The sequence below is a fragment of the Alosa sapidissima genome, chromosome 3 (genome assembly GCF_018492685.1).
Source record: "Alosa sapidissima isolate fAloSap1 chromosome 3, fAloSap1.pri, whole genome shotgun sequence".
In the NCBI taxonomy this organism is placed as follows: Eukaryota; Metazoa; Chordata; class Actinopteri; order Clupeiformes; family Clupeidae; genus Alosa; species Alosa sapidissima.
This window is the reverse complement of record NC_055959.1, coordinates 25310797-25319524: the sequence shown is the minus strand read 5'-3', so window position 1 is coordinate 25319524 and position 8728 is coordinate 25310797. Positions and strand designations below refer to the sequence as shown.

Genomic DNA, 8728 nt, shown 5'->3' with positions numbered 1-8728 from the left:
AGGGGGGGGGTGAGAGAGAGAGAGAGAGGGAGAGAGAGAGAGAGAGAGAGGGTGAGAGAGAGAGAGAGGGAGAGAGAGAGAGAGAAGAGGGAGAGAGAGAGAAGAGAGAGAGAGAGAGAGAAGCGTTACGAGGAGCCCCTAAAGACAGTAGAAGGAAAGCAGAGCGTGCAGATACAAACCGGTCAGAGCTGCTTTAGCTAATTTGGGCCAATTCGCTGCAGGAGAGAAATGTCGAACACCCCAAGTTGTGTACAATACGGAAAATATCTGGCACATACTATCCCAACACACACACACACACACACACACACACACACACACACTTACAGACAGACACAGACACACATACTTTTAGAGTATAACACTTTCTCTAACACCAACACACACATAAACACACAATAATGTACACTGCATCCAATCGTTTTCCCATCCTCTATCTCAGCCTTTCTCTAGCCCCGCCTCCATGTCTGTAGAGTGGATGACACACTGAGAGAGAGGAGTCCAACCAGCACACTTGCCAACAGAGGCTGGTCCACTGCAGGGCAAATGTCTGTGTGGGCCGTGTTGCCGTGCGTGTGCGTGTGAGCGCGCGTGCGTGTGTGCAGGGACATGAGAGGATTGCAGAGAGGAGAGACCATGAACTATTACCTTTATTTGAGTATAATGTGTGTGTGTGTGTGTGTGTGTGTTTCTTAGTGTAACAGTTCTAAGGAGTGTGTGTTCCCCACATGGCTAAATCTGGTAATGAGCCTTGTCCTAGTTTTATTTATCCACCCACAGTGACAGGATGCCAATGGACATCGGGCTATAATTAACCTTGGCCGCATGCGGTTCACCACAACAGGAGACGGGCCATGGCATGGTGATGGCTTGTTCTCAAGCTCTCAAGTTAGTTCTGTCTTTTCCTTGTTGTATGCTCCATAAAAATATATACATTATCAGCCTCAGTTTCACTAACTAACCCTCTGAGGAAAAACAAAAGGTACACCAGTAATGTGTGCCCTTTTCCCTCTCAGTGCACGCGTGTGTGGGCGCCCATGGCTGGAGCCAGGCTCAGGTCCTCTGCAGCCCACTTCAGTGGAGTGTTTGTTGGGGATTCTGGTGGATGAAGGGCCCTTGGCAGGCTCTCGTGTGCACAGCGAGAGAGGATAATGGCTTTTCTCTGCGCCAATCGAGAGCCCAAGAGCAGCCGACAGCCCTGCTGCACCTTGGTGCTAGTGCAGCCTCGGCAGGGGCAGAGTGGAGACCTGGACCCCACAAAAGCCCACTGAGAGGTGGGCGTCAGGAGAGGGCTGACCCTAACACAGCATTTAAGGGGAAGCCACAAGTTAAAGCCTGAGATCACTAAAAGACCACTACCTGCCGCAAGTGATCAGTTGATGCCACCATCTAGAGAGTTAGTAGACGTGCAAGTTAGTGGTCAGAGAGGGTGAGGGGAAATGAGAATTGATCAGCACAGTAGTGCAATAATTTACTGCACCCAATTCCAAATACTGTTTGTAGCTATCAATGAACAAAATTACTGAAAATTATTGACAAGATGCATCCCACTAATACCAAAATCAGAGCACCAACCAAAGGTTGGTCAACATAATATCCAGGCTTGTAGTTGGAGGTTGTTAAGTGACCAGAGGAAAGGGCTCATATTCAGAGGGAATGGCATGCATGTATTTGCGGGTAGAGGGAACATCTGACCTCCACCGATGAGCTGGTGGTCATAGCAACAGGAGCTAGGGCTCTGGTGGGCTACTCTACTGAAATCTGTGCAGCTGTGTGCTGCAGCTGCTCATGTATCCAACACAAAGGAGTCACAATGGGCTGATTGTAACTGTGTGTGGAGGGAGCCCAAGCTGTATGTGGAGAACACCTACGCCAGCAGTAGAAGACTCAGTGTTGAAGACTCATCAGTTGCTTCATCACGTTCCACACAACATGCAAATAACAGTGTGCATTTGAACATGACTCATGTGTCTCAATGTGTGGGTAGGTTCAAGCACACTAGTTCCATTTATTCAAGGCTGCATCTGATCTCGCGGTTAATTATGTCAAGGCATCGTCCATGTCTAATTCCATATAAACATGGAACAAACACTTTCTTACTAACTAGTACTTCTAGCACTCGTCACAAGCTTCAGGGTCTTGTCCATGTATGCAAATTACAATGCATGTTTCACTGACATCTACCTTCAGTTTAACACAAGAAAAGCAAAGGAATATCATAATATATGTAATTATGGATGTACACAGAGCACTGGCGCTCCTGGAGCTATGCACAGCTGAGCTGCATCAGGCGGTCTGGTGCCCTTCAGGGTCAGTGCTCTGGAGAGCAGAGCGAGACCCATGCGGCGCTGCTCAGCTGGAGACGGACACACGTGAGCAGAGTCCGCAAGCTGCCGCAGCTGGGTGAAAGTGATGTTCCACTCGTGGGGGAGGTTAACGTGCTTCTGACCTGACAGGCGCCGATAAGACTGTGCAAAAGGTGCGAGGGTTACAACAGTGTGTGATCCACTCCACAGATTCTGTGCCGTTTCCAACTTTGGAAGTTTAAATGGTCCACTTTTAACAGCAAACGGATCAAAAGTCTAATGACTAAATCTCTTACTGTCTATGAAGACAAACACTCATACTCACTCACACACACACACACACACTCACAGGCAGAGCTAAGAACATTTAAAAACAAAAACAAAAAAGCAGTGGTCAGATATGGTCTCTTCTACATCTTAGGTAAGTGCATGGGGAGGGGTGGGGGACTCGCAAAACATGGCAATAAGGAAGGGAAGCAATGTAAAAAAAGTGGCCGGGGGGGGTCTAATGATACTCTTGGGAGATAGTTATTAAGATCTAGATCTTAGGGAGTGGTGGTGGGGAGGAGGCATGTTTTATACCATCACATATAATATAGGGGAGAGATGGGCTGGGGTGGGGGCTGGGACGTATTCCTCTATCTAATGCTCAATCATTCACTCTCATAGATGGTCTGCAGTAAGTCTAGTCCAATCACACGGCACTACAGGTGTGGCCTTACCGATTCTATGGGCTTGTCCAGAGAGGCCTGCTCCAACTCCAGCTGGCCCTCCTCATAATGGTCAAAGTGATTTCCCCCCTGTAAACACACAAATGGACACACACAGAGAGACATCAGAACAGATCATATTATCCACCAATATACCCACATAGAAAAGTGTGTGTGTGTGTGTGTGTGTGTGTGTGTGTGTGTGTGTGTGTGTGTGTGTGTGTGTGTGTGTGTGTGTGTGTGAGTGAGTGTGTGAGTGTGTGAGTGGAGGGGGATACAGCTGTTTTGTATTCATTAGTCTCGACTGTCCCGTGTTGGCCTACATACATTGTGGTCCACTATGATACCCGCATCTAGTGCTCTCATTCTCAAGTATTTCTTCAAGGGTGGAGAAAGAAATGCTACCGTCAAAATGGTGGCCCACATTCTGAAACTGAATCCTCATGACCTTCAGTAACCTTTAAGAACTTGTACAGAGGGAGCAGATGCCTTGATCCCTCCAGCTCCCACCCCAGACACTGAGGAAGGGACCCGAGAGATGTTCTGGAGGCCACGTTCGCCCTTTAACACACTTCAGATGTTTATGTCTGAAAATACCCACACTCCACCAGAGCCCCTCCAGGTCACAGTGCTCAGAGCCGAGGGGGCCATTGGCAGAGCTATGGCTTTGTCACCAGGCTAGCTGAGACAACTGTGTGACACGTTACTGCTTTTGAGGCACACATGCATCTCTTTGGAATCAAAAGAAGAAAAACACGTACGTTGAGAACAGCTGGGCCGACACTGATATACGAGTTCTGGCACACATCTTGCGCGCGTACACACACACACACACACAAACCTGGCAAAGTTCTCAGCACAAATCCCACAAGCAGCCAAGAGGACTCTGCAGTCCTACCTCAACCTGACCTCAGTTTCAGGTAAAAAGCCCTTGGCCCAGCCAACAGCCTCCAGATCCAGGAGATTAACACTGCCACAGGAATGGCGTTCTGCCGGTCCCACAAAAGAGCCGACTTTCAAAAACAGCTATGCAGAGCAGAGCAAAGCCCTAAGGACAAATCACTGACATGCAACAGACCAATAGTTGCACCAAAATACTTCTTAAAATGATCAGCAAATATTTAGATGGGTCACCTCACCTACTCTACCATATTGTTTGTCACGCTTCAGACAAAATGTGCCATCATCACCAAAGCCACTCCTTGTGCCTGCTTGGCAGAGCATAACAAAAACAAGCACAAGTTTCCCACCCCTCTGCAGCTTATTTACTTCCAATGAGGCCTGCAGAAACTGAGTTAAAGAAATACAGTTTGGCTCTAGTCAGACCCGGGCACCCGATAATTCATATAAGTAGATGCCAGCATTCAGCCTATTCAGTGGGCAGATCGTACATTTTGGCAGCCTCTGAACAGAGAGTTCAGCTGTGCATCGGCAAGAGAGGGGCCTTGCTGTCAATCCCCTACTTCCTATTGGGCTTCGGCTACCGCACAGCCTGCGTTCTAAAACCTCCTGCAGAGCAATCAACAACACCCAAATGTAAATGGGTCATCTGACGTCGTCTCAATAAGCATCATAGGCTCATGTCATGGCCAGGTCTGGACTGTGCCATACCCACGTGACCTAGGTGTAACTCTCTACAGGCATCAATAAAGGCTGGCGAACTCAGGTTACAGCAATACAATATAGAGGCACAAAAGAGCACACTCAAGGCAGAGCATGTCATGAATGGGAATGAATGCCACTGAACGGATAAATGAATTTGAATCTGGGAGATACTGGATTGCATAAAATATATGTATAAAATATGAATGATTTTCATGAAGTTAAGGGATTTGGGTAAAAATTTAGAAAATTCCAGCTACTACTAGCATCATATCATTATCATTATATAGTTAAACTTTGTACAGTTGAACTCCACTACGAACATAATCTCAAATGTAGTCTTAAAGTATCTTCTATTCACTGAAGGAAAAAGGAGAGAAAACAAAACTCTCCAAACCTCCATCTTAAACAGTATCTTCTACTCACACCCTTATTGACCACATACAAGTCACACTTCTAACATTATAATACATTAGCAGTTATCTATTGCTTCAAAGGCTGCAACGGTCATCCTCAGGAAAGCACTTCTGGGAAGTAGCCCAGGTCTTTAACTGCATTTCTGCCCACAAATGTTTTTCTCTCTAAGCTCTGAATGTTTCGCCCCTGGCTCAGGCAGAGCTGTAGACAGCATTTGCCAGTTGTCCTAAAGCGTTGCATGGTGAGCAGGAGGCACAGTTGTTCATCTGCGTTAGAGCACAGACAGTGTTACTGGGACAAAAGCCTTTGAGGACACAAGCTACTGCTGCAAACCCAAGTCACAGTGGCATGTGCCTGGGTGAGCACGTTAGACGTTACAGGCAACACACTATGCTTCCACAACCACAAAGCCCCTTATTAGGCCTATACCCAAATGCACAGTGACAATGAGTTTACAAGTGCAACACACTAAGGAACGCAGAATATAAACACTTGGGTTGGGCGATCAAAAACAGAACCTGGAGGACAGTGTCCTAACAGGGGTACAGCTCCAGCAGCATGCTGCAACATAGCTGGCAAACTCGACTGGGTAAGAAACCCTGTATCACACCTTTCTTTCAGCACTGGCTCGAAGCCTTGCCAAATGTCACGGGAGTTTGTTTTTTTGGCTGCCAACCCAAAACAAAAGCGGCTCAGCCTGGATATGATCTCATACCACGCAGTGAAGTAAATACAATCTGTTCTGACCTCTTCGGACCTCGGCCACTTGGGAAACTGAAAATGATTCAACTCTATGGTTTCACTCCCAAACATTTCAAGTGCATCTAGGCAAGATATCAGTGATGAAACCCTTCAGAATAACACTCATAACACTACTCCGTGTAAAGACAAAGAAAAGTTTTTAATCCAAAGGCTAACCGTGCAGAGGTTCAACAAACAGTCTTTCTGCAAAACAAAGACTCATTTAATCCTCATGAAATTGAATGTAACTTATTCAATCAATCCCAAACATTTCAAGTGCATCTAAGCAAGATACCAGTGATGAAACCCATCACAATAACACACATAATACTACTACTCTATGTAAGGACAAAGGAACGTTTTCAAATCCATAGGTTAACTGTGCAGAGGTTCAGACAGTTCTTCTTATTAATGTAACTTTTCAATCAAAATGAGCCAATCAAGTCTGTTCTAGATAAAATAGTGCCAAATCTAGTGTACTTTCCTGTCAAGAAAACATGGCAATTATTATTGGCCATACATTCAGTTCAACTAATGTAGCTGAAAACTGAGAAATGCCTGGTCGCATTATAATGTAGCCAGTAAGGCTGGTAAACCAAATCAGTCAGCATTTTCCTTTCAACTTCTATTTGGTGACCTAGGCCAAGTACGCAATAACGTTACAGCCTGCTAATGTGAAAAGTACAAAGCGTTGCCTAAACTGTTAAAGGCTGTCCATCATTTGAATTACCTTACTGCATTCAGGGAATTGCAATAACAGATGACTTGTAGCTTTTGTTTTTCCACGTACATGTATGCATAGAAATAAACACGATAATTAACTTAATCATTTGCTTGTTTATAAGTAAGAAAGACCAATTTCAATATTGTAATTTGAGGTTTCAGGACTAGTTCATCTATGCATTCATCTGATGCAGGTGGAGGAAGTCGGTCTACTCTCAAGCATGCACATCTCCCGTCCCAACCCATGTTTCTTGGAGAAGACCACCATTTGACTTTATGTGTCACAGTCTGAGACAGCTAAGTTAGCCAGCTAGCCATTTGGGTAACGTTGGCTAACTATCTAGCTAGCTAGGTCATGGGCAAATAGCTAACTGGCTACCCACAAAACTACATAGCAGCTTCCCCGACCAAGGTCACGAAACTAAATATACAACAGATAACAAGACAGGGCCCTATGTCATGGTATACCAAATTGAGATGAAATTGTCCGTGAATGCACAAAAAGCTGTTTTACGTGTCTCCCATTTGAGCAGACTACCTCCTTAGCTAGCTAGCATAGTTAGTTATCAACGGGCTGCTAACCTGTTCTTCAGTCGTTGTAGTTAGCCAGTTTGTCTGCTAACATGTCATGCAGCTAGCTGCGCAGGAGAATACAGAATAAAACCTGGAATTATTTTCCTCCATTCTGAGAACAACAAGGCATATACGGGCATATTACTGACTGTGAAGGCTAAACATTACATTTCCCATGACCATGAGCTCAATTTCAAGCACAATTTACCTGGAAATCACGTTCTTCGTTGAACCTAGAAAACCTGTCAGCCATTTTCTGACCGCAGCTCCTTTCGTCTTTACTGAAGGCTGAAGCAGCATCAGCGTTGTTGTCCCTTCCTCGTTCTAAACGCCCACCAAAGACGTCAGATGATGAAAGTAGCCAATAGTAACACATAGGATGCCGTGATTGACATTTTATTCAGCCATACATTAGTATTGAGAATCTCAAACGATCGAACGTTTGACTCTACATTGATAAAGCAAGGATCTTTGGTTTTATATTTGGCGAATTTGCCCTGACTGTCAAAAAATAAATTAAAAACAATTGCGGAGGGTACCATAAATGCATCGTTGTAATGTCATTAAAAAGTTACCATATATGTAGGCTACCGTAACGGTTTGCATGGGAATAATTCATACCTAAAGTCTCCAACTAATGTTAGGCTAGCCTACTGATGTAAGGGAGTCCTCTGGTGGCTCATTGTTTTTGGCAAATATCCTCATTAAAAAAAAAAAAAAAAAAAAAAAATATATATATAAATCATATATATATGATTCATTTGAATTTAAATATTTAAAATACTTTCACAGCAAATATTATATATGGGATTAATTTAGATGAATTAATCACAGAGTATGTAATTAATTAGATTATTTTTTTAATCGATTGACAGCCCTAATATATATATATATATATATATATGGACCCTTTCAAGAGAGTTCCATTATCAGCATCATAGTTGGCCCCACAAGACTTCCTTTTTAACATTCCATATGTTATCTTAATGCAGAGGAAGTAGATTGGGGCCCAAATAGAACGTTCAAGCATTGTTTTTGTTTACCTTGTTAAAAGGGTCTATAGAACGCCGGTCATTGTCGGGAGATGAACCGGACCGGAACCGGACCTCGACGCGCAGCGGAGGGGTCTTGTTCCGCCCTGAAGGGACCTATCTCCCGACAATGACCGGCGTTCTATACATTATCCCGCTTATTACACGGCTACTTACCAAAACGACACAATAAACTCCCCACGATATGACTCTTTAGCCTACATAGCCTAGGCTATAGCCTATTTGTTACCGTTTCATCATGGCTTTTGCTGAGAAACAAATAGTTCGCAACAACACACGCTGAACTTGAATGAAACATTCTTTAGAACACAGCTGATCAACCGTCTGCTTTCACTTTTGCATGAAGTTTCAATCCTTGCGTAGTGATATGAAAGAATTGACTTAGAAGCACAAAGCCCATTTTCCTTGACAGCGGTCTGTTATACTTAGCAACGGTCTGTTATTCAGAATTAGCAGACCGCCGAACGTTGGCAAGGCCCATTCAAGTGAATGGAGCATTCTGCAGCACTATGAAGAGCCGTGTAATAATGTTTTGTAGCACCCTTAGGAATATAGAGATTTCCAATTCATTTGTCAAATCATTTCACAAAATACCTTAAGATAC

The 8728-nt window shown here is 44.3% G+C and overlaps 1 protein-coding gene across 3 annotated transcripts in view; it reads right to left on the bottom strand.

Annotated features, from left to right (window-relative positions):
• gpatch8 (G patch domain containing 8) overlaps window positions 1-7396 on the bottom strand; it is a 27516-nt gene extending 20120 nt beyond the window's left edge. For 2 of the 3 annotated variants that reach the window (XM_042087429.1, XM_042087430.1), the window contains exons 1-2: window positions 3029-3104; window positions 180-215 (exon numbers count right to left, since the gene is read on the bottom strand). Coding sequence is in view for 1 of the 3 variants with exons in the window: in XM_042087427.1 (XP_041943361.1) it covers window positions 3029-3106; window positions 7281-7325 (123 nt within the window). In the remaining 2 variants the exon portion in view is untranslated. Of the gene's footprint in view, window positions 1-179; window positions 216-3028; window positions 3107-7280 lie in introns of those variants that run through there. The other variant, XM_042087427.1, reaches the window with a different exon arrangement.
• Between the last annotated feature and the right edge of the window lie 1332 nt (window positions 7397-8728).